Source organism: Haliotis cracherodii, unplaced genomic scaffold (assembly GCF_022045235.1).
Source record: "Haliotis cracherodii isolate W230 unplaced genomic scaffold, xgHalCrac1.p SCAF_1, whole genome shotgun sequence".
NCBI classification, from domain to species: Eukaryota; Metazoa; Mollusca; class Gastropoda; order Lepetellida; family Haliotidae; genus Haliotis; species Haliotis cracherodii.
In genome coordinates, this window is record NW_027266264.1 from 49017734 (window position 1) to 49045495 (window position 27762).

The 27762-nt window shown below is 42.9% G+C and overlaps 1 protein-coding gene across 1 annotated transcript; it reads right to left on the reverse strand.

Moving 5' to 3' along the window:
- On the reverse strand, positions 1-27251 carry LOC139478878 (elongation factor-like GTPase 1). The gene is made up of 21 exons (XM_071261554.1): positions 27144-27251; positions 26065-26194; positions 24853-25005; positions 24367-24500; positions 24035-24172; positions 23562-23618; positions 23363-23410; positions 21440-21558; positions 20814-20937; positions 19019-19098; positions 17746-17882; positions 16500-16622; positions 15820-15919; positions 14906-15036; positions 14483-14652; positions 13213-13363; positions 11305-11436; positions 6420-6567; positions 3934-4910; positions 2868-3052; positions 1-2052 (listed from the first exon to the last, which is right to left on the reverse strand). The coding sequence occupies exons 2-21, from the start codon at positions 26153-26155 to the stop codon at positions 1864-1866; spliced, it is 3387 nt and encodes a 1128-aa protein (XP_071117655.1). The 5' UTR covers positions 26156-26194; positions 27144-27251; the 3' UTR covers positions 1-1863.
- Between the last annotated feature and the right edge of the window lie 511 nt (positions 27252-27762).

Genomic DNA, 27762 nt, shown 5'->3' on the forward strand with positions numbered 1-27762 from the left:
TCAAGACTTTTATTGCCAAACAATAAATTACCTATTTTTGCCTGCCCTCGTCTGATGTTTCTATGCAAAGAATCAGAAGAAAACTCTCATGGCCACTGATAGCTGACACCCAATTCACAAAGTCAGTGAAATGTTCATTCATGCCCCACTATTTCTATCAACATGATCAAAGAGTTATTTACCACAAAAAAAATAAATAATTTTGAATAAGAAAAATCTGCATTCCCAATACCTCAAATATATTCCTTTCCACGTGAAGTGCTACATAAATTATATCTCTTGTTTCTGAGTTTACAAATTTCAAAACTAGCACAAGTTGGTTTGACATTTTGCTCACATGTATTTCAAAAACATCTTTTAAAGTGATCTGAAGTCAACTGAGGACAAAGCCAGAAGGGAAATAGGGTCCAAAATGACAATACAGACTTCTGGCTAACCAAAGACTATTTCTGATGTTCAGTAGTTTTTATCATTTGATAAACTCTACTCTTAACAGTCACAACGGAGTTTCCAGGACAAAAGACCATGGTACAGTGTATTTGACGCTCTGTTTATTTAAAACATATCCAACACTGCACAAGCAATCTGGTAGATTGATCATTTACAATGTCCTCACATCTTATTAATGATCTAAAGAATGGACTCATCATTGCAGTAGCATGTTTCCAAAGATGGAAGTGACACAAGGTGAACAGCCCATGTCTTACTCTCACAAATGAAAGCCAAAGTCGCCAGTTTACATGAACAGATCATATGTATGTAGGGTAGTATTCCAGCACCAAGATGACACCTGAATATCTAGACTTAATGTATGAGTGAATGAGTGAGTCAGTGAGTACAGTGTCTCGCCCCTTTAGCCATATTCCAGCAATATCATGCCAGGGGACACCAGAATTGGGCTTCACACATTGTATGGAATGGAACCCGGGTCTTTGGCATGACGAGTGAACACTTTAACTAGTAGGCTACCCCAGCGCATCACTTAATATATTAAAAACCAGATGATACAAATAGTCAAGTCTAGCTAGCTATTCCATTCAAATGAAATCAGCTGTAGGCAAACAAGTTTTCTTAAACAGAGAAATATAGATGTAAGAAAAGACATAAAAGACTATGAGTTATTTAAGTTACCATTGTTTTGTTGTTGATTCAACACTGCAGCAGCTGACCAAGGGAGATAACTCTAAAATCTGACACCCTACTTCCAGAACCTCATATTTCACTCCACTGATTTAGTTAGATTCCACTCTATTTACATATACAAGATAGCTATGCGATAAATCTCAAAGAACAAAGAAGAACGAAATGTGGTTTATTTCACAATAAAACATTGTTCTATCATGACGTCATTTCTGGAGATTCAAACAAATACAACCTGATGACGTCATGAATTGGACAACATTATTTTTGAGTGAGAAGCATCAAGTGAGTTGTTCCCCATAGATGTACCTATCTGGGTAGCTGGGTAATCCTGATGAACGCAATGGTCGCATTAAAATTGTGAGAGATATGACAATCAGTATTGGGAGACAATTGGGAGAATATCCGTGAAATACCAAACTTAACTCTCCTGTTCACTAAATTTTATTTAGTGAGTCATCATTATATAAATTTGGGTAATATTTGAACAAAGCTTGGGCATTTTATTCACATCCTTAAAGTGTCTGTACAGAATGTTGATATCTGATATAAAAAATAAACAACAGCGCCCCTCATGGTTTATTCTCCCTGCAGTGTTTTATGGTATGATACTCCCACTCAACTTTTATTTCTTAAATATTCTTTCATCTCTTAACAATACAAAAAACACAACTAAGGAACCCATTTCCCTTGAAGATCATAACAAATACAAGCATTTGGCAACTATTTCATCTTAGTGAGGGTCCTCTGTTTTTCTCCATGTTCCACAATCTTCTCATCCACTTTCAGCCCTTTACGTTTGCGGACCTTGTTCATATACATGCGGGCTCGGTTGTCGGAGTCGGCCTTCTCCCCGAAGTGAGTGTACTCCTCTTCTGTTGTAGGTGTCCAAAACGGGTCGATGTCGAGCGTCTGAGAGGGAGAAAAATAAATGATAAACCTGTCACTGTATTACCCTATGTTGCATTAGGGTTCTGACAACCTCAGGTAAACCAAGTAACAAGCTCAACTTCCAAACCTAGGTTTTGAAATGGGTGACTTTTAAACCTGCTTTGAGGTTTTACATTTTAGTTTTAATACATGTATGTAGGTTTTACAATTTACGTTTTATATACTTGCCTCTCGATATGAACACAATTGTATTTGTTGATTGGTAAAAAGTTTTCTTTTCATGAAAATTCCATAACATAAATCGAACCTGCAACCTCACATACCGTGTTAAGTTTTGTAACACACTGTTTTCCCACTGAGCTTCTGGGGCAGGTCATGAGAGGTTGTTCAATTTTACATGTCATGACTCTAGCTGGTCCATGCTGCACATGGTTTTTGTCTTGCACGTTTTGATCGAATTCCTTTTATACCGCGACACATTGTATTGTTTCAATAATAATGTCGATATTTTCTCATTTTTCTGGTATTTCTTGCATTTTGACGGTTCATAAGTCAGATAAAACACACCTCCTTGGTTTTGGTTGAAATTGTAAAACTGCATACCAACAAACAATTGAAGGACATTTCATTTACTCTGTACTGACACCTTGTCCTCAAATTACACCCTCATTTAACAATAGATAGAAAACAAAAACAACATAGAACATTTTTGCAAAAATTACAAGTAACTCTAATAATTAATTTACTGTTGTCATACGACTATCACATAATCCATGACATATACACATAGAAACAATCCAGGTTGTTGGGAGGACTGCCATGGTAGATGCACCTACCTCCCAGTGACTGAAGGTCAGCTGTGGACTGGCCAGACCGCTGGTCTTCTTGCGGATGTCCTGAGCAAACCCAAAACTTTCAATGATGGGGAGCGTGGCTTCTACGCTGAAAATCTGTGTCCCTTCCCTCATCTCTTCGGACATCACTCGACCATTCCTCTTGCCCAGGACTGCATACAGTTTACCTGGTGGTGGAAAATAAGGATGGGTTGTCATCATGGAGACTACACCAACACTTCCTGTATGTTCAACACAAGTTAGAGCAGCTGATGTGCTTTTGGAGGGAATGGCTAGAGAGGGGGGAGAGAGGGATGCCAGAGAGAGGGGTGCCAGCGAAAGGGATGCCAGCGAAAGGGATGCCAGAGAGAGGGGTGCCAGTGGGAGGGATGCCAGCAAGAGGGGTGCCAGTGGGAGGGATGCCAGAGAGAGGGGTGCCAGTGGGAGGGATGCCAGCAAGAGGGGTGCCAGTGGGAGGGATACCAGTGGGAGGGATACCAGTGGGAGGGATACCAGTGGGAGGGATGCCAGTGGGAGGGATACCAGTGGGAGGGATACCAGTGGGAGGGATGCCAGTGGGAGGGATACCAGTGGGAGGGATACCAGTGGGAGGGATGCCAGTGGGAGGGATGCCAGTGGGAGGGATACCAGTGGGAGGGATGCCAGTGGGAGGGATGCCAGTGGGAGGGATACCAGTGGGAGGGATGCCAGCTGTACTGATGCCAGAGAGAGGGGTGAGTTGTGAATTGTGTATTGACATTAGCTGAAGACTTGGGCTGGTCACCACCACTGACAGCATGTATGTGTTCACTGGAGACGAAGGACCACAGTGCAGCCCGTGAAGTACTGATGACTGTTTATAAGGATACACAAAATGCTACGTCTCAGACAATCTCACATGGAGAACATATTGGTGTAGGCATGGTAACGAGGATGTTTCAGTTGGAAAAGAATGACTGGTGATCTAAATTTTATTTTTTATCTCCAGTTAGAAATAAAATTATTTCATGTTGTACTGACGTGAGAGGGCCTGACAAGCAAGTGTGTATGTTCTTGTGCCTTAGCTTACCGAGCACCTCTGTTGTGGCCTGTATCGTGCACTTGTACATGGCGACTGACAGCCTCTGTGGCTGAGCCTGGTACGCCCGGCGGCACCCATCTCTCATGCAAGACATCAGCTGACCAGAGAATGGACCAAATGCTACTTGCTTCTGTTTGGATACATGAGAATCCCCCTCAGTTGAATCACAGTCTAGAGTTTCATCACAGTCTACAGCAGTGCTTGTCCTAGAATTGACCTTGACCTCCCCATTGACCTGAGGTTGAGCTGAACGCTTAGTCCTAGATTTTAATGAGGTCCCCTCCACAGTAACATAGTCCCACTTCTCCACCACAAAACACACGCCCACCATTGGCTCATCACACAGTGGCCCTGACAACGTAGCCATCTGGAACCCATTGACTACAGAACTGTCAAAGTTCCGACACTGCATGGAGCTCGTGGATTTCTCTATACTGCTCCAAACGGATGGTCTCTGGTAGCCTGGAATTCGGTTCAACAAAATATTTGGTCCATTCCTCCGAGGTCCAAAACTCCACATCTGATCAACAGCATCCTTCCAGAAGTCTCCGGCATGTTCGAATTCCTTTTTCAACTTTGCCTTCAAATCATTCAATGCTTCAATCGTTGCCGTGTTCATCTTAACTTCATTTTCGCATTCTGATTTATCATTGATTCTTGCAGTTGTGTTCTGGTCGAGAGTTTTTATGATTGTTGGGTGGTTATTCAAGAGACAGGTAACTGATTCCGGGAGGGGTGCAGCACGTACATGAAGCACACATTTCCTGTTGGATGTATAAACTTCTATCAAACCTTCCTCCAATGCATCCTCCTCCTCTTTTTCACTCTCTCTTGTAACAACAGATTTGATTGGCTGGTTTTGGTCCTGAATAACCTCATTGACCCTGTCAATTTTGGGGGGCTCAATTATTGTCTCTCGAAAAGGAACAATGGGAGCAGACGCAGACACTTCAACCTTGGCATATCTGAAAGAGACGAGATTCATCTCAGAGGTCACGCTACTTGATATACATAGTCCCCAAGACAAACAACAGCTTCTACTCCAAGCATTCTCAGTTATATATGAAAAGTATGTCTAAATTGAAAATTATAAAAAAAATGCTTTTCGACAAATGCTTTTATTTTCTCAGATGGAACTTTGAAGCACTCTTGATGAGTTATCTCCCCTTAACCATACATACTGGCTGCTGGTTGAGGCAGTGTCCCTCTGATACTGAAACATTTCCAACAAACTCCTGGACTCCACTCAAACTCACAATCCCAACTCTAGATTCCTGTTTTTTTCCAATTACTTCAGGAGGACAACATATGAACAAGCATGAAATACTCACACCACTGTATTTGGAATGAGTAAGGATGAGACAAATGGACAAACAACTTCTTTATTACAACTAGGAGCGATGGTTTCGGTGAAGGTTCTAACACCGTTATCAAGCAAGTGAGTATGGTTGACAAGAATATATAGTGTTTATACAGTTGAGTAGGTTTAAGATCAGTTACACTGTTGTATTTGTAATGAGTTGTGTTTCTGCATGAAGTTAGTCAGTGAATGCAACAACTGTGTCCATGAAGCTTTTGGAGGATCATACACTCAAGCAATGCAGAACTTACCAACAAGAAAGGAAATGTATTCAATACTGTGAGATTACATTATGTGCCAAGTTTGGTAAAGAAATATGATAGTTTTCAAGATCTGCTCCGGAAACAAGGACTACCGCCATTTTCAGCCTAAGTTAAAGTCGTTGCCATGGAAACTCAATTTTTACATTTTTTTTCAATCCCAAACTATCAAAAGGCACAAGTTCACCACTAGATCTATCTATGTGCTAAGTCTGATGAAGAAATATAGTACGGTTTTCAAGATCTGCTCCGGAAACGAGGACTACCAGCATTTTCAATCTAAATCAAAGTCCTTGCTATGGAAAATCAAATTTTTTTATTTTTTTAAATCCCAAACTATCAAAAGGCACCAGTTCACAACTAGACCTATCTATGTGCCAAGTTTGGTGAGGAAATATGGTACAGTTTTCAAGATCTGCTCCGGAAACGAAAGGTGACGGATGGACGGACGGATGGACGGACGGCACCCATTCCTATATCCACCTTCCACTTTCACTACGCCCAAGTCAGCAGCATTCCAGCTACATTCCAATGGCCAGTACACACATATAATCACATATGGAACAGACAAACCTGTGGCATGATCAATAATCTGTTTCATATGGTGTAATCACTTGATCACTAAAATACGTTCAAGTATTACTTTTGAAAAATAAAATGGCACATAAAGATTTGTAGGATTTGTACCAATCAATGAGTTTGACCTTACGGACATCGATATCAATTTGTGCATGACTGTCTCACCTCCCTTGTGGGGCGGTCAGGTAGCCAAGCCCATTTCTGGTGTCCCCCGCCGTGATATTGCTGGAATATTGCTAAAAGCGGCGTAAAACCATATTCACTCACTCACTCACCTCTCTTGTAAATCCTCGATACACCGGTGCAGATGCACCTCCCCTGCGGTGATGATGACATGCTCCCCGGTCTCCTGAACCAGGACTTGAACACATGGGTCCGCCTGGTTCAACAGCTTCAGACCCTGTATCACAGCTGCCATGTCACCTGCAGCAGCACAATACACACGTCATGTCACCTACAGCAGCACAATACACACAGCATGTCACCTACAGCAGCACAATACACACGCCATGTCACCTACAGCAGCACAATACACATGCCATGTCACCTACAGCAGCACAATACACACAGCATGTCACCTACAGCAGCACAATACATACATCATGTCACCTACAGCAGCACAATACACACGCCATGTCACCTACAGCAGCACAATACACGTCATGTCACCTACTGCAGCACAATACACACGCCATGTCACCTACAGCAGCACAATACACGTCATGTCACCTACTGCAGCACAATACACACGTCATGTCACCTACAGCAGCACAATACACACGTCATGTCACCTACAGCAGCACAATACACATGTCATGTCACCTACAGCAGCACAATACACACAGCATGTCACCTACAGCAGCACAATACACATGGCATGTCACCTACAGCAGCACAATACACACAGCATGTCACCTACAGCAGCACAATACACGTCATGTCACCTACAGCAGCACAATACACACGTCATGTCATCTACAGCAGCACAATACACACAGCATGTCACCTACAGCAGCACAATACACACAGCATGTCACCTACAGCAGCACAATACACACGTCATGTCACCTACAGCAGCACAATACACACAGCATGTCACCTACAGCAGCACAATACACATGTCATGTCACCTACAGCAGCACAATACACACGCCATGTCACCTACTGCAGCACAATACACATGTCATGTCATCTACAGCAGCACAATACACACAGCATGTCACCTACAGCAGCACAATACACATGTCATGTCACCTACAGCAGCACAATACACACGTCATGTCACCTACAGCAGCACAATACACATGTCATGTCATCTACAGCAGCACAATACACACGTCATGTCACCTACAGCAGCACAATACACACAGCATGTCACCTACTGCAGCACAATACACATGTCATGTCATCTACAGCAGCACAATACACACGTCATGTCACCTACAGCAGCACAATACACATGGCATGTCACCTACAGCAGCACAATACACGTCATGTCACCTACTGCAGCACAATACACATGTCATGTCACCTACAGCAGCACAATACACGTCATGTCACCTACAGCAGCACAATACACACGTCATGTCACCTACAGCAGCACAATACACACAGCATGTCACCTACAGCAGCACAATACACACAGCATGTCACCTACAGCAGCACAATACACACGTCATGTCACCTACAGCAGCACAATACACACAGCATGTCACCTACAGCAGCACAATACATACGTCATGTCACCTACTGCAGCACAATACACACAGCATGTCACCTACTGCAGCACAATACACACGTCATGTCACCTACAGCAGCACAATACACACAGCATGTCACCTACAGCAGCACAATACACACGTCATGTCACCTACAGCAGCACAATACACGTCATGTCACCTACAGCAGCACAATACATACGTCATGTCACCTACAGCAGCACAATACATACGTCATGTCACCTACAGCAGCACAATACACACGTCATGTCACCTACAGCAGCACAATACACACAGCATGTCACCTACAGCAGCACAATACACACAGCATGTCACCTACAGCAGCACAATACACACGTCATGTCACCTACAGCAGCACAATACACACGTCATGTCACCTACAGCAGCACAATACACACAGCATGTCACCTACAGCAGCACAATACACACGTCATGTCACCTACAGCAGCACAATACACATGGCATGTCACCTACAGCAGCACAATACACACAGCATGTCATCTACAGCAGCACAATACACACGTCATGTCACCTACAGCAGCACAATACACACAGCATGTCACCTACAGCAGCACAATACACACAGCATGTCACCTACAGCAGCACAATACACACAGCATGTCACCTACAGCAGCACAATACACATGTCATGTCACCTACAGCAGCACAATACACACGTCATGTCACCTACAGCAGCACAATACACACGGCATGTCACCTACAGCAGCACAATACACACGTCATGTCACCTACAGCAGCACAATACACACAGCATGTCACCTACAGCAGCACAATACACATGTCATGTCACCTACAGCAGCACAATACACACGTCATGTCACCTACAGCAGCACAATACACACGGCATGTCACCTACAGCAGCACAATACACATGGCATGTCACCTACAGCAGCACAATACACACGCCATGTCACCTACAGCAGCACAATACACACAGCATGTCACCTACAGCAGCACAATACACATGTCATGTCACCTACAGCAGCACAATACACACGTCATGTCACCTACAGCAGCACAATACACACGGCATGTCACCTACAGCAGCACAATACACACAGCATGTCACCTACAGCAGCACAATACACACGTCATGTCACCTACAGCAGCACAATACACATGTCATGTCACCTACAGCAGCACAATACACACAGCATGTCACCTACAGCAGCACAATACACACGCCATGTCACCTACAGCAGCACAATACACACAGCATGTCACCTACTGCAGCACAATACATACGTCATGTCACCTACAGCAGCACAATACACACGTCATGTCACCTACAGCAGCACAATACACACGCCATGTCACCTACAGCAGCACAATACACACAGCATGTCACCTACTGCAGCACAATACACATGGCATGTCACCTACAGCAGCACAATACACACGTCATGTCACCTACAGCAGCACAATACACACAGCATGTCACCTACAGCAGCACAATACACACAGCATGTCACCTACAGCAGCACAATACACATGTCATGTCACCTACAGCAGCACAATACACACAGCATGTCACCTACAGCAGCACAATACACACGTCATGTCACCTACAGCAGCACAATACACACAGCATGTCACCTACTGCAGCACAATACATACGTCATGTCACCTACAGCAGCACAATACACACGTCATGTCACCTACAGCAGCACAATACACACAGCATGTCACCTACAGCAGCACAATACACACGTCATGTCACCTACAGCAGCACAATACACACAGCATGTCACCTACAGCAGCACAATACACACGCCATGTCACCTACAGCAGCACAATACACACGCCATGTCACCTACAGCAGCACAATACACACAGCATGTCAGTTTGTTTTTTTTGTCACCTACAGCAGCACAATACATACGTCATGTCACCTACAGCAGCACAATACACACGTCATGTCACCTACAGCAGCACAATACACACGCCATGTCAAGTCGGCAGCACAATACACACAGCATGTCACCTACAGCAGCACAACACACACGCCATGTCACCTACAGCAGCACAATACACACGTCATGTCACCTACAGCAGCACAATACACATGTCATGTCACCTACAGCAGCACAATAAACACGCCATGTCACCTACTGCAGCACAATACACACGTCATGTCATCTACAGCAGCACAATACATACGTCATGTCACCTACAGCAGCACAATACACACGCCATGTCACCTACTGCAGCACAATACACACGTCATGTCATCTACAGCAGCACAATACACACGTCATGTCATCTATAGCAGCACAATAAACACGCCATGTCACCTACAGCAGCACAATACACACGTCATGTCATCTACAGCAGCACAATACATACGTGATGTCACCTAGAGCAGCACAATACACATGTCATGTCACCTACAGCAGCACAATACACACGTCATGTCACCTACAGCAGCACAATACACACAGCATGTCACCTACAGCAGCACAATACACATGGCATGTCACCTACAGCAGCACAATACACAGGCCATGTCACCTACAGCAGCACAATACACGTCATGTCACCTACTGCAGCACAATACACGTCATGTCACCTACAGCAGCACAATACACACGTCATGTCACCTACAGCAGCACAATACATACGTCATGTCACCTACAGCAGCACAATACACACAGCATGTCACCTACAGCAGCACAATACACATGGCATGTCACCTACAGCAGCACAATACACAGGCCATGTCACCTACAGCAGCACAATACACGTCATGTCACCTACTGCAGCACAATACACGTCATGTCACCTACAGCAGCACAATACATACGTCATGTCACCTACAGCAGCACAATACACGTCATGTCACCTACTGCAGCACAATACACGTCATGTCACCTACAGCAGCACAATACACACGTCATGTCACCTACAGCAGCACAATACACACAGCATGTCACCTACAGCAGCACAATACACACTGCATGTCACCTACAGCAGCACAATACACATGGCATATCACCTACAGCAGCACAATACACATGGCATGTCACCTACAGCAGCACAATACACATGTCATGTCACCTACAGCAGCACAATACACAGGCCATGTCACCTACAGCAGCACAATACACGTCATGTCACCTACTGCAGCACAATACACATGTCATGTCACCTACAGATCCTAAAGATCCTGGCTAGAATAGGTCTTCAGTAACCCATGCTTGCCGAACTCGTGACTATGCAATGGGATAGGGTGGTCAGGCTCACTGACTTTTGGTTGATACATGTCATCGTACCCCAATTGCATTGATCGATGCCCATGATATCAATCACTGTACTGACGATTATTTACAGACTGACGTCACATAGCTGGAATTTTTCTTTAATCATAATGCCTCCTAGTTTCCAAGCAGTCAGAGCTGACCTGGGTGAGCTGGTTCAATGGCCACTCTGACGATGGGATCGGCATCAAAGAACATCTCTGTGAAGGAAGGGCAAGCCACGGTCGATGAAATGGTGCCGGACTTCAAGATGTGGTCATCCAATCCCCCAATACCTGCAACACAGATACCACCAACTTACATTTAATACCTGAAAATTTCATTATGGAGCCAAATGGATTTGAAATGTAAGTTTCAGAATGACTAAAATTAACCCAAAATTCACTAAATCTGAAACTTTGAGTTCAAGAAATGACACATATCATGAGTACTTAAGCCATGTTTCATGCTTATAGGCAGAGTTGCCTGATGGGCCTTGCATGACCTGTAGAGATTGAATGACCTACAATGTTGCCTGTGAGGGTAATGCATGACCTGTAACTACAGACTAACCTAGAATGTTGCCCGTAGGGGTCATGCATGACCTGTAACTACAGACTGACCTAGAATGTTGCCTGTGAGTGTCATGCATGACCTGTAACTACAGACTGACCTAGAATGTTGGCTGTGGGGGCCATGCATGACCTGTAACTACAGACTGACCTAGAATGTTGCCTGTGAGGGTCATGCATGACCTGTAACTACAGACTGACCTAGAATGTTGGCTGTGGGGGCCATGCATGACCTGTAACTACAGACTGACCTAGAATGTTGGCTGTGGGGGCCATGGATGATCTGTAACTACAGACTGACCTAGAATGTTGCCTGTGAGGGTCATGCATGACCTGTAACTACAGACTGACCTAGAATGTTGGCTGTGAGTGTCATGCATGATCTGTAACTACAGACTGACCTAGAATGTTGCCTGTGAGGGTCATGCATGACCTGTAACTACAGACTGACCTAGAATGTTGGCTGTGGGGGCCATGGATGACCTGTAACTACAGACTGACCTAGAATGTTGCCCGTAGGGGTCATGCATGACCTGTAACTACAGACTGACCTAGAATGTTGCCTGTGAGTGTCATGCATGACCTGTAACTACAGACTGACCTAGAATGTTGGCTGTGGGGGCCATGGATGATCTGTAACTACAGACTGACCTAGAATGTTGGCTGTGAGTGTCATGCAGGACCTGTAACTACAGACTGACCTAGAATGTTGGCTGTGGGGGCCATGCATGACCTGTAACTACAGACTGACCTAGAATGTTGCCTGTGAGGGTCATGCATGACCTGTAACTACAGACTGACCTAGAATGTTGGCTGTGGGGGCCATGCATGACCTGTAACTACAGACTGACCTAGAATGTTGGCTGTGGGGGCCATGGATGATCTGTAACTACAGACTGACCTAGAATGTTGCCTGTGAGGGTCATGCATGACCTGTAACTACAGACTGACCTAGAATGTTGGCTGTGAGTGTCATGCATGACCTGTAACTACAGACTGACCTAAAATGTTGCCTGTGAGGGTCATGCATGACCTGTAACTACAGACTGACCTAGAATGTTGGCTGTGGGGGCCATGCATGACCTGTAACTACAGACTGACCTAGAATGTTGCCCGTAGGGGTCATGCATGACCTGTAACTACAGACTGACCTAGAATGTTGGCTGTGAGTGTCATGCATGACCTGTAACTACAGACTGACCTAGAATGTTGGCTGTGGGGGCCATGGATGATCTGTAACTACAGACTGACCTAGAATGTTGGCTGTGAGTGTCATGCAGGACCTGTAACTACAGACTGACCTAGAATATTGCCTGTGGGATCTATGCATGACCTGTGACTACAGACTGACCTAGAATGTTGGCTGTTGTGGCCATACAGATCTGTAAATACAGACTGACCTAGATTGTTGCCTGTGAGTGTCATGCATGACCTGTAGCTACTGACTGACCTAGAATGTTGCCTGTGATGGCCATGCATGACCTGTGACTACAGACTGACCTAGAATGTTGCCTGCAGGGATCTCATCCATCTCTTCCAGCTCGCGTCCCATGAACAGGTAGAGATCCTGGACTGTGAACCTGGTGATGTGCTGGCTGCTGGACAGGTCTCGTACTGTCATCCCTGGGGTTATCTCCCCTTCAAGGTCAGGCTGCAACATTCACACAGCTATACTGTACTCAACACTAGAGGTTTCATCTGATATATTCTCGAACTGGGTTATGAGACAACTTTAGGTATATCTTAAATGTATTTTCAGTAAAAAGAAATCAGTATTCCGAAAAATGTGTGACTTTTATTATCCTCCATGATAATACAAGAGATAGTACTAATCAAAAAAGGGAATTCCTAAGAGGGTGTGAGTGAGATGGGTTTAACGCCGCTTTTAACAGTATTCCAGTTATATCACGGCGTGTCAGCTTAATGTGGGAGAAAAGCCTGAAGCGATGCAGGTCTCAGACGTTAACCACTTCGGTGAAACCCACGTGCACAGGTATGGTGCTGACAAACCTAGAAACATAATCGGGGCGAACCAGGATTCGAACCCACTATCATAGGTTTCTGGTGTGCCCAAGGGACGCAACCCTGCACAGCGAATTGCGGCAACTTAGATGACTGGGCCACCTGTGCCCCCAATTCCTAAGAGGAGAGTTAATATTAACCAATAGCATGAAGTGAACACAGACCATATAGCACAAGCTGAATCAGCTAAGTTCCATGCACTTCTGTTTGCTTGGAAGCAGATGCTTGCCTCTAGCTTAAGTCATTGAGAAAGTGACACACACTTCCTGCTTTTAAAACAGGCAACCCCATTTTTCATGGCAGCCATATTGAAAACTGGAATCAAACTCTTGACCAAATGGAGGTGTCACCATTGATGGGAACAAACCAGTGAAGTTACAGATGGTCCAGAGGTTTCTAGAGGAGATGATGTTTACAGATGCTGCTGATGCTGCCATGGGACAAGCAGACAAGGACATTAACTCCCTTGACTTTCAGTTAGGTGAGACGAACAGTATAAAGCAAACCATCTACAACTATAAAAGCATGAGCACGTGGAACTGGAAGCAACTCCTATCACTGTTTGTTCCCTAATTCCTCAAACCTTGTAACTCAGGAAATACATACGCCTCATGCAGAAACACTTTGAAAGAGCCCCATGGCTCATGTATGCTTCTTATTATGCAGTGCAAATAAAACATTCTACATTAACAAGGCCCCAAGGAGAAGAAATTCAAAATGCTGCGCAACTTGCTGCCAAGTTCTATACCTTGTCAAGCACCTTCTCTGGGTCATGTTTTGGCCCAAGGACATACAATGTGCAGCCTTTCTTCACTGTGCCACTGAACACGCGAGCAAAGGCGACGAACACATGTCCATCCAGATCACTTGATGCCTCGACGTCATCAATGGCTACTCCATTTGTAGCAGCTTCTGGAACTACAAAATGGAAATCCTAATTAAAGGAAAATCAGTAAAATCAGATCTCTACTTAAAATGCACAAATACGTTCACCATTACCTAAATAAATTTTGAGTTGCTTTTATACAAGTACAAGTACAATGTCTACACCTAGATCTGACATGGGCACCAGACCATGGATCATATTAACTCTTTAGGCTGGCCCAGCATTAGTAACACACTCTCTCTGATAGCTCTAAATGGTCTCCAAAAGTGAGATTAAATTGTCCACCTTCCTCCAACGGTGTGTCCGTTGTCTTCTCTGACTCCTCTGTGCTGCAGTCTTCGGCAGATGCCATCTTCTCCGCATGTCTTTTCCTCGCGATGTCTCTCCTTATCTGCAGCTCTTCCTCTGTCAGAGGTCTGAAATATCATAAGACACATGAAGTCGACCCTCATTATCTTAAACACTGTTATCTCGAATGTACTCAAACCTGTTCTCGGCCTTACTTTGTTTGTTGTTTAACGCCGCACTCAGCAATATTCCAATTATATGACGGTGGTCTGTAAATAATCAAGTCTGGACCAAACAATCCTGTGATCCACATCATGAGTGAGTGAGTACGGTTTTACGCCACTTTTAGCAATATTCCATCAATATCACGGCGGGGGGACACCACAAATGGGCTTCACACATTGTACCCATGTCGGGAATCGAACCCGGGTGTGACGAGCGAACGCTTAACCACTAGGCTACCCGACCGCCCCTCCACATCATGAACATTGATTACACAATTGTGATACGATGACATGCATCAACCAAGTCAGCGATCCTGACGACCCAATCCTGTTAGTCACATCTTACCACAAGCATTTTCGCCTTTTACGATCCCACTAGGTTCAAGATAACAGGGTTTGACTGTACAATGCCTTGTTTATTTAAGGCACGATAAAGTTAACAGTGGACTCTCATATTCATAAAACCACACAGAAATTGTCATCTTCAGTGTGGCTACAAAAAAACCAACATGGTTCTAGAAAATAATAATTATAATTATATGATAAATCACTTGTGACTGTGTAGCGATGCGTGACTATGTGTGACAATGTGTGACTGTGTATGATGGTACGTGATTGTGTGTAATGATGAGACAGTGTGTGAAAATGTGACTGTGTGTGACTGTGTGTGACGATGGTGTGACTGACCTCTGTTTGTTGTGTGGCAGGTGCCGCCTCTCTACAGGGAACATCTTGGACACAAACACGATCACAGGAGTGTCTGTCGTCGGGTTGCATGACAAGAAATCTGAACAGAGAAAGACGAGTTCTGTTGACATAACATCTACACAAAGTCCACTGCTGTATTGTGAGAACCACTGAATACCTTACACAGAAATAGTCAATATCAATATGTAGTTCACATAAAAGGGACCTCTCAGTATCAAGCTGAATCAATCTGGTCCACAAATTCAAACAAATATTCAACCAAGTCAAACATCTGACAATCCAAATAGAATATCACCATAAAAAAAAGTACAACCACCATTCAGAGCTGTTAGAGTGACACAGTTAATAGACATGTACCACATAAACCAAGAAACCTATGACCTTGGCCCTGGAATGGCAAAGGGACACAACTGTGCACCTTTACCCACTAGCCACCCACTCTGTTCTGAGTGAATGTTGTGTGGTCCTGCTGTCTGCAATAATCCAGCTATATCAGAAAAGCCTAAACACAATCAGCGCACACTGGTGTACAAACAGCCAGGTCACAATCTGTTACCACCTTATCCTCAATAGTTTGGGGTAGATGGAGCTACTCGACCAAGTTATCTCCCCTTGCTGACTGACCGCAGCGGGCCCTTGACTTTGTTCACACGACTCACGTGGCTTCAGATGTTGGGTCTGCTCTGGCAGGGAGTCAAATCTCTGTGAGTGGCTGCACATGAGTTTCTCCACTCGCTCCTCCGTCATCTGTAGCGGGGACGGCAGTGTGTCCACTACCACAGCTGCAACAGGGACATTAGTGCTACTCAGCAAGGAAGCACACTTGGTTTAAGCATGTAAAGGGTATCTAACCAGTTTGATTCAGTGCAGTGTTGACAGTGAAGATGACATTGAAATGTCTTCTTTTAAATGCCCCACAAAAAATGTATCAACTCAAATGGACTGTTGTGAAAACAAAATTTGTCAGACAAAAGACCATTGTAAGATTAACTTCTACTTGTCAATACTTGTTTGTGATAACTTTTCACATCCCCCCTCAACCCTCTACAATAAATGACCAGTCCATAAGTAAAATTGTAAATTTTCTAACGACAACACAAACAAAAAATTCTCTGTTCAAGAATAACGTTCGAACGCCATAGCGATAGAATTAAGTGAGTGAGTGAGTATGGTTTTACGCCGCTTTTAGCAATATTCCAGCAATATCACGGCGGGGGACACCAGAAATGGGCTTCACACATTGTACCCATGTCGGGAATCGAACCCGGATCTTCGGAGTGACGAGCGAACGCTTTAACCACTAGGCTACCAGACCGCCCCCGATAGAATTAAGAATGAGGGTGCTGGATATGTCAGGTGATCAGGTCGCTGGGGTCGTGTCGCATGGGATTTTGGTGGTGCGTGAGCCATGATCACAGTGATATGTGGGATGTGTTTGGGTGAGTGGTGTTTTCGAAGTTGGAAACTTTGTTCTAGGACGTTTCCACACCAAGATCTAAGAATTAGAGGAAATGCATAGTGTGAGATAGGATAAGTTTAAAAATTTATATTCTTAGCTGAATCATGGGGTTAAGAGGAGTCAATTTTAAAGCCCCACCTGAAAAATGACCCCCTTTCAAAGTCAAATGACACAAATTAAATTCAAAGGACTTTTGTCTCAATAAAGCAGAATACCAAGTTTATGTTAAACACAGTGTAAGTACTGGGTGCTGTTGTACAAAGCGATCTTAGCGCTAAGGTGATCATAACTCCCATACCTTAACACTGACTTATGACAGTCGTAGTGCTAAGGTTGTTTTGTACAACGGCACCCTGGTCTTAGAGGGGTCACGGTATGAGTTACACATCCATATTTCTGAACCAGTAACAAACAATGGGGACAGAAAGCATGTGATTGAGACATACCTAGAACTGCTGATGAGACAGGAAGCCACTGAGATGTAACTGCCTGTAGATGTACGCGAGGGTCGTTGTGTCGGGCATCTCGGGCCAACACCTTCAGTTTCAGAGATTTCACAATCTTGTCCGTCTTCTCCTTGTCCCTGGAATCAAATACATATCCACTACTACTTGAAGACTATGTCACAGTCATATGCTTCTTAAACAGTTCTGACGAGAGTAGGGAAGGTTTGACACTAGAGCTAGAGATGTCATGATACAGGTGTCACATGAAATGATACATATCTTGATACAGAAGCCACGATACAACAAGTATCTTGATACTGCATCTACAGCATTTTGTGTGGAAAACCCAGTTATTAGACTGAGAATAGAGTCCATAGACTCGCTCATGAAGGAAAAGACAGACAATATAATACTAATACCCATCGACATGAGACTGAATCAAATCAACTATTCTGTATGAGAAAATAATAAGAAACGAGCAAGTTTATGCACTGTATTGTGACAGGCAGGAAGGAAAAGCTGGTCAGTCTAATTATCAGACCGGTTTCGTCTCCAAAAGATGACCAAGAAAGTTTAATTAAAGGAATTAAGAAAATTGTTTATACTTGCTTATAGATATTGATGTGAGATCACCATGGACAATCGATATGGGGTTAAACGAGAATTGATGCCAAATTAAGTGTATTGGGTATGGTATTATGCAAAGTTCACCGATGATGCACCAGTGGCCCGGTGAATCGCGACATCACTACTAAGTGCCTCCTCCACCAGTGGCCCGGTGAATTGTGACATCACCACTAAGTGCCTCCTCCACCAGTGGCCTGGTGAATCGCGACATCACTACTAAGTGCCTCCTCCACCAGTGGCCCGGTGAATCGCGACATCACTACTAAGTGCCTCCTCTACCAGTGGCCCGGTGAATCGCGACATCACCACTAAGTGCCTCCTCCACCAGTGGCCCGGTGATTCGCAACATCACCACTAAGTGCCTCCTCCACCAGTGGCCCGGTGAATCGCGACATCACTACTAAGTGCCTCCTCTACCAGTGGCCCGGTGAAACGCGACATCACCACTAAGTGCCTCCTCCACCAGTGGCCCGGTGAAACGCGACATCACCACTAAGTGCCTCCTCTACCAGTGGCCCGGTGAATCGCGACATCACCACTAAGTGCCTCCTCCACCAGTGGCCCGGTGAAACGCGACATCACTACTAAGTGCCTCCTCCACCAGTGGCTGGGTGAATCGCGACATCACTACTAAGTGCCTCCTCACCTTGAGATGACTATGGAATCATACACAGCCCAGATCTGTTCCAACACAAACTGTACAAACAATGGCTTCTTCCCTTTAGACTGAAATACAAGAAAGATCCATTTGGTGCAAATCCATGTAATTTTCTCACAAAGTACAGCAACAGGCATCATGCACATCTGCTTGAAGCATAAATTTCATTTGAACCATAGCGTTTCTTTGCTGCTTGTTCCACCATAAATAGGTACTACAGCTGTCCCATAATCTTAGTAATCTTAGTACATATCTTGTGTTGAAATGTCTCACAATCTGAGTACATATCTCATGCTGAAATGTCTTACAATCTGAGTACATATCTCATGCTGAAATGTCTTACAATCTGAGTACATATCTCGTGTTGAAATGTCTTACAATCTGAGTACATATCTCGTGTTGAAATGTCTCAGTGTATGTGTATGTGTAAAGGAACTTTTCTCGACTATAACCGTATGTTTTTTAATATTCCAAGAAGTTGGAGACAAAATATTGATAAAAATCTACATTCCTCTTCTAATCTCACAGTATCTCCTTGGATTTATGATCTTACACGTTCTATTAAAGGAACAAAAGTGTTTTATAATAAACTGATAGGGAATTCCCTCCCTCTCCCTAAATCTTGTTTGAAATGGGAAAATCAGCTGGGAGGCTCTTTTCCATGGAATCAAATATTCAGTGTATATTGCCATGGGTTAAGGGACACAAAACTCAGGGATTTCCAGTTTAGATTTATTCATAAAGTAATATTTACTAAACGTGAGTTATTAAGAATGAAACCTATTGATAACGATGAGTGTTTTATGTGTCATACTCACAAAGAAAATATTTTTCATGTTTATATCGAATGTCATGTTGTTAAGAATTTTTGGTCAGATTTCTGTATTTACTTGACTCATATCTTGCATAGAAAAATCCTTATAACTGACAACGAGCTCCTCTTTGGTACCTCTGATGTATTAATTAACCATTTGATTGTAGCTGCTAAAAGATTCATCTTTGTCCAGTGTATTAAGAATGAAAATGTTGACTTTGTTGCTTTTAAGAACACAATAAGAAGTATCTATGACGTTGAATATCATATTGCACGTAGAAATAACGACTTCTCTGCCTTTAATAGAAAATGGGCTTTGTTTCCTCAAACTGCAAAATAACTTATTCACTTGATGTTTGCAACATAATTTGATGTACCATAAATACCGCATCTTCTTAATTGTATACATAAATATGCCTTCATCTGTACCATGATGTGGATTATGCCTTCATCTGTACCATGATGTGGATTATGCCTTAGGCCTCCTCTGTACCATATCCTTTTGAGAAGTACCTGTATTCATAAAGCTGTATTGCTTTCCGAGTGCTTATGTATCCTGTGTATATGACTGAATAAAAATTTAAAAAAAAAAAAAAAAAAAGTATGTGTACCAAATCTTTTCATGTTTTTAATCAAGGTGCTCAAGTGATTTGATGCACTCCACGCTGTAAGACCCGTTTTATTAAAATACAGATCTTCATTATAAAACAGATCATCTTGACCGCCATTTTGTTTGAAGCAAATGCAAGTGATATGAGAGATGAAATCTGATTGGTCCACAGAAAGAACATGGAAGGGACATAACTCATAAATGCTATTGGTGGCGCTACGATCAAGCCTGGAAATTTCAGCCTAGTTTGGCAAGGGTGGAAACTGGAATCAGTTAACACCCTTGCCTCAGGAAGATGGAAATCTCCAGCAACACTCAAATATTCATAAAATGTACACATTTCCCACGTGACCACATACCTGAGCACCTTTCATGACTCTCTTGTTCTTCACATTGAGATAGTAGTCCCCCCAGAGCGTCTTCTGTAGAACTTTGTGGCTCATCCCCAACTTCTGGGCCCACAGCTCAGCAAAGTGAGAGATTCTGAAAGATGGATTCCCTCTACAGTCAACTCCTACACAACAGATTGGTAGCTAGTGTTATTCATACTGGTGCAACACAATCCACACTACAGGATTTTATTTTATTTTGCAATAATACTAGTAAAGATCTTTGAAAAGATCTGTTTGATTGCCACTATTAACACTGCCCAACACATGTGATTGGTTTTGAATGAATGAGTGAGTGAATTGGGTTCAATGCTGCTTTGAACAGTATTTCAGTTATCGATGGTTATATCACGGCATGTTAGCTTAATGTGCGAGGAAAGCCCAAAGTCATGTAGGTATCAGACATTTATGAAACTCATGAGAAGGGTCATGGTGCTGACAAAGCTAGAAACATAACTGGGATTTGAACCCTTGATCATAGGTTTTTGGCGTGCCCAAGGGACACAACCATACACAGCGTCAACTTGGGCACCCATGCCACCTGATTAGTTTTGAGAGTTCAATTGAAACCTACAACTTGAGACAAGCATCCGTACCTAAATCCCCAGCCGTCTAGTGCGCTGGCAAACACAACGTTGTCCTGGTCCGGGGAGAAGTAGATGTTCTTGTTCTCCATATTCTCATCTTCATCTTCCAGCGTGGTCCAGTCGTAACACTGAAAACATAGAGAGGGCCATTAACAAGGGTGGTCCAGTCGTAACACTGAAAACATAGAGATGGCCATTAACAAGGATGGTCCAGTCATAACACTGAAAACATAGAGAGGGCCATTAACAAGGGTGGTCCAGTCATAACACTGAAAACATAGAGATGGCCATTAACAAGGATGGTCCAGTCGTAACACTGAAAACATAGGGAGGGACGTTAACAAGGTTATTCCAATAACACTGAAAATATAGGGAGGGACGTTACAAGAGTGGTCCAGTCTGAACACTGAAAATATAGGAAGGGACTTTTAAAAGGGTGGTCCAGTCATTATACTGAAAAAATAGGGAGGTACGTTAACAAGGGTGGTCCAGTCATAACACTGAAATATAGGGAGGACCGCTGACAAGGGTGGTCCAGTTGTAACACTGAAAATATACGGAGAAATGTTCACAAGGGTGGTCTAGTCAAAACACTGAAATATAGTGTGGACCGTTGTCAAGGGTGGTCTAGTCAAAACACTGAAATATAGTGTGGACCAGTAACAAGGGTGGTCCAGTCATAACACTGAAATATAGTGAGGGCCAGTAACAAGGGTGGTCCAGTCATAACACTGAAATATAGTGAGGGTCAGTAACAAGGGTGGTCCAGTCATAACACTGAAATATAGTGAGGACCGTTATCAAGGGTGGTCCAGTCATAACACTGAAATATAGTGAGGGTCAGTAACAAGGATGGTCCAGTCATAACACTGAAATATAGTGAGGACCGTTATCAAGGGTGGTCCAGTCATAACACTGAAATATAGTGAGGGTCAGTAACAAGGGTGGTCCAGTCATAACACTGAAATATAGTGAGGACCGTTATCAAGGGTGGTCCAGTCATAACACTGAAATATAGTGAGGGTCAGTAACAAGGGTTGTCCAGTCATAACACTGAAATATAGTGAGGACCGTTATCAAGGGTGGTCCAGTCATAACACTGAAATATAGTGAGGGTCAGTAACAAGGGTGGTCCAGTCATAACACTGAAATATAGTGAGGACCGTTATCAAGGGTGGTCCAGTCATAACACTGAAATATAGTGAGGGTCAGTAACAAGGGTGGTCCAGTCATAACACTGAAATATAGTGAGGGCCAGTAACAAGGGTGGTCCAGTCATAACACTGAAATATAGTGAGGACCGTTATCAAGGGTGGTCCAGTCATAACACTGAAATATAGTGAGGGTCAGTAACAAGGGTGGTCCAGTCATAACACTGAAATATAGTGAGGACCGTTATCAAGGGTGGTCCAGTCATAACACTGAAATATAGTGAGGGTCAGTAACAAGGGTTGTCCAGTCATAACACTGAAATATAGTGAGGACCGTTATCAAGGGTGGTCCAGTCAAAACACTGAAATATAGTGAGGGTCAGTAACAAGGGTGGTCCAGTCATAACACTGAAATATAGTGAGGACCGTTATCAAGGGTGGTCCAGTCATAACACTGAAATATAGTGAGGGTCAGTAACAAGGGTGGTCCAGTCATAACACTGAAATATAGTGAGGGCCAGTAACAAGGGTGGTCCAGTCATAACACTGAAATATAGTGAGGGCCAGTAACAAGGGTGGTCCAGTCATAACACTGAAATATAGGGAGGACCGTTATCAAGGGTGGTCCCGTCAAAACACTAAAGAAACACTGGAGGATAACACTTCACACACGTTAAATCCTATGCTATCAAGATTAAAAAAAAATTTAAAAAATTATTCCTAAACTCGGAGACTGGGCTTAACTCTCAAAAGACATCAACAGATGTGGCCACTGACTCACCTGTGGGTCAGCCTCTCTGGATGTGGAGCGCTGCAGTTTGTCGATTTCCTATTGATGGAAAAAATACCACATATCAAAATGACTCTGCCACCATGCACAAAGTTTATCTAGCATGCGATCTTTTGTGAAATACACACTTAAAACACATGACAAAATAACTGTAACCTTGATCTCTGATATCAAAATATACCAAACTTACTGTGGATGTTTTCTCCATGGCCTCAGATGTAAACAGCTCATTGGTTAAGAGATTCACCTGAAACAAACATAATACAAGGCTTAAAAAAATTAAAGAATTGGTTCTCGGATATTGGCTTTGGAAAATAAAGTGTGGGCGGGTGGTGTTCTTCTTTTTTCTTTTTCTTAATTGTTCAAACTAGTAACCAAATAAACAGTTGTGTACAATCAACCTGGGAAAGAGCCTCCTTACATAAATGTATTCCTTGATAAGTAAATTACTGGAATACAGTATTTGACTACCATGAACTTTATGATGATGCAGGCGGTGCCTAAGAACAAAGACTATTATTTTTTTAGCCCAACATCATTATTTTAAATGTATACTGAAAAACAATGATCTGTTCCAATGATTTGGCGATTGATGGCTGATATAGTTAATGGAAATGGAAGGAATGTACTTTGTAAGACAGGCAACAGAACACCATGCCCCACCTGCTCCAGTATCTGCTGCAGATGCATGTGAGCCTCTAAAGGAGACATCTTCAGCTCCAGTACAAGTCGGTCGATCTTGTTGAGAACCAGGACCGGTTTGATATTCTCCAGCCATGCCTGCCGCAGCACTGCATGTGTCTGTATTGACAATCAGGGAACATCAGCTATCACATCATACATGGCAATCTAGAAGTTAATATCAGAATGCCAACTTTATAGAGTTACCTCCCCTAGTTTGAACAACGAAAGGACAAGATATTGTTAATCATGTTTATTCCTGGCTTATGTAGGATACCATAACAAGACCAACATGCTCTGCTCAATTGTGGTACCTGCGGACAGACTCCCTCGACAACATCCACCAGCACCACTGCCCCATCACACAGCCGTACCGCCGTCGACACCTCACTAGAGAAGTCTACATGGCCCGGTGAGTCAATCAGGTTAATCAGGTACCTGGCCTCGTCTGCAACACAGACAGTATCTTGACATCTTGAACGTTCAACATTGCTTTGAACAACAGCTGAACACTGTTCGTCATATTACAAAATGTTATAGGAAAGCCCAAAATGACACAGGTCCTACTCATTTACTATAGAGACGAAACATTGGATTTTGCTGACAAAAGGATGATCATAATCAGAATGAATTTGGATTCAAACAATAAGTCGATCCTGGCAAAGGTAATGGTTGCAAACATTGCCAAGTAAGAGATTAGGATTACTTCATCTTAATTACTGCCCACAGTGACACTAGTGGTAAACATGGCCTGGGAACACCCAGGCAAAGCCAAAAAAACACTTTTAACTGACACTCACCTTTCTGATAGAAGAGAGAAATGGCACTGGACTTCATGGTGATGCCTCTCTCCTGCTCATCCTCCCGACTGTCCATGTACCGCAGCTTTCCAGCCATGCGCTGAGAGATGATGCCATTACTGGCAACCAGTGCATCAGCCAGAGTTGTCTTCCCTGTCAATAACAACAAAATGGAATGCCTGGAGCCACACATGGGTAGTCCACAGCAGGACCGACAGTAGTGAGTGAGCAAGTATGGTTTTATGCCACTTTTAGCAATTTTCCAGCAATATCAAGGCGAGGGACACAAGAAATTGGTTTCATAAATTGTACCCATGTTGTGAATTGAACCCGGGTCTTCGGCGCGACAAGCGAATGCTTTAACCACTAGGCTAACCGACCACCCCGACTGACAGTAGTGAAATGTACACGTTTCATTTTTTTTCATAACAAGAGACAAACATTAATTCTTGAAATTAAATGCTGGACAAGGTAACAAGTCTTGTACATGTTGCATTAAAATGTAAGGAGGATATTTTCATGTTAGGTGTGACATGTATTATGCGATAAAATAATCATGTTTCTGTTTACTATACATGTTTAATAGTCTATTATGCACAGAAAATTAAAGCGAGTCAAATAGCAAGCATCTCAGGTAATAAACGTGTCTATAAACATGATGAAAGCTATAAAAAGAATGTCAGGCGAATTGTGTATAAAACTGTTCATGTTCAAGTGAACTAGAAGTTTACATGTCATCCCTGACCACATAAACCTACTTTGATATTTTCAGTACTAAACAGTGCTGAAACAAAATCCATGGTTGCATATTTTAAGTATGTTCAGAACTGAATGAGAAGCAGTTTTTGTCCTTTTCATCACATCCATGCTCATGAAATTCACCTGACAACCGATGGAAGGTTTGGGAGATCTTGAAGGAGAGTTTTAATTTTCATTTTGATAAGATTGTAGAAGAACAGGTACCTCCGAAGTTAACATGCAACTGTAGATAGTTTACCATTGTTTTCTCTAGTGTTAACATATATGATATGAATACAGCTTTTACCATTGTTTTCTCTAGTGTTAACATATATGATATGAATACAGCTTTTACCACTGTTTTCTCTAGTGTTAACATATATGATATGAATACAGCTTTTACCATTGTTTTCTCTAGTGTTAACATGTAAGATATGAATACAGATGTAACACAGAATCCAACTACATACTCACCATGATCTACATGGGCAAGAATACAGATGTTGCGAACATTGCTCGGATTTTTCTGAAGTGACGCTAACTGATCCAGCGTCTTGGTCCTCATACTGATGATGTATACTTGAAAAATTAATATACTCTAAAACTGAAACAGACGATAAACAAATATTGCTTTATATGTAAATCGGACTAAATATGTCATAATGATTAATACAAATTGATAAGTAACCATGCATTTAGCTACTGCATTTTTGTGGGAGTTTGTGTCAGTACAGACCTGTGAAGATCCGGGGTGGAATTGGTCTTCAGAAACCCATGCTTGCCGTAAAAGGCGACTATGCTTGTCGTAAAGGACAAATAACGGGATCCGGTGGTCAGGCTCGCTGACTTGATTGATGCATGCCATCGATCACAATTGCTGTGACATGTGAATTGATCCCCAATAACTGATCACAGGTAATCAGACCACCTTTTCACAGACCACAGGTAATATTTCCACCCATAGCACAATCACAGGTAATTATCATGCAAACTAGTTCATATTTCATAGAGATGAGGAATAATTCATTCTTATTAATAAATTTGATAGTGACTAGAACTTTATCTTTATCAAGTTTATGTTTTAGCGACCATGCTTGTTGTAAGAGGCGACTTACGGGATCGGGTGGTCAGTCTCGCTGACTTGATTGATGCATGCCATCGCTCACAATTGCGTGGGTCGATGCTCATGATAGTAATCACTGGATTGTCTGGTCCAGATTCAATTATTTACAAACCGGAATATTGCTGGGTGCGGTGTTGGAAAACAAACCAAACCAACAGATGCAAATCAGAGATATTGGTAAATATAAATTGCTGGCACGTGAAATAGAATGTTCTTTTTCTATACGACGGATAAATAAAATAGTTTTGTACTCCAAACGCTGAAAGTCAACAATGAACATAAGCTTACAGATTATTGCGATGGAGCTGATTAGGGAACACTTTCAGGGTGTCAAACAGTTTTCAGATTCTCAATACAGGTTGCTGAAAATGAGAATTACAAATTGTGGTTTGAAGGACATTAATAACACAACTGTTAAGACAATACTCACCTATGGTTAAATCATTTCTGTTTCAATATCGATATCATCAAGTTTATACAAGTGTTATTTTACACAATATGTCATTACGAGTGGCAATAACAACTATTGCACATGTGCTTCCGGAAAGCGCCGCCTATCGGATTACAACACTTCCGTTAAAAGGGAAACAACTCTCCCAGTTATATGCATCTCTTCCTGGTGCAAGTTCGCCCCAAATCCAAATACTACTCCTACTAGATTCTACCACTGCAGTCGAAACTACCTCAAGACGAAATATAATTATAAGACATGCTTAATATTTTCATTGTGCTTTTGGTTTGGAAATTATCGTGGGTTTTCGTTCAAACTTATGACAAGGAAATCCTTATTTTCCTCATATAGGAGTGAGTGAGTATGATTTTACGCCGCAATATTCTCGCAATATCGCGGCGGGGGACACCAGAAATGGGCTTCACGCATTGTATTCATGTGGGGAATCGAAAATGGGCTTTCGGCGTGAAGAGCGGACGCTTTAACCACTAGCTAGGCTACCCAATCTCTACTGATGAAGGAATTTCCTTTTCTGTCGTGATAGTTTGGTAAGACGCGTTTATCTGGCACCATAGATTTAAAATCTAAACCGCTCAGA

Coding starts and splice junctions, on each gene's coding strand:
- LOC139478878 (XM_071261554.1), bottom strand. CDS start 26,155: ATGAGGACCAAGACGCTGGATCAGTTAGCGTCACTTCAGAAAAATCCG. Junction 16,623..17,745: donor TGTCTCATCAGCAGTTCTAG/GTATGTCTCAAT, acceptor TCCCTGTTGCAG/CTGTGGTAGTGGACACACTG. Junction 6,568..11,304: donor CATTGAACCAGCTCACCCAG/GTCAGCTCTGAC, acceptor GTGCTGCTGCAG/GTGACATGGCAGCTGTGATA.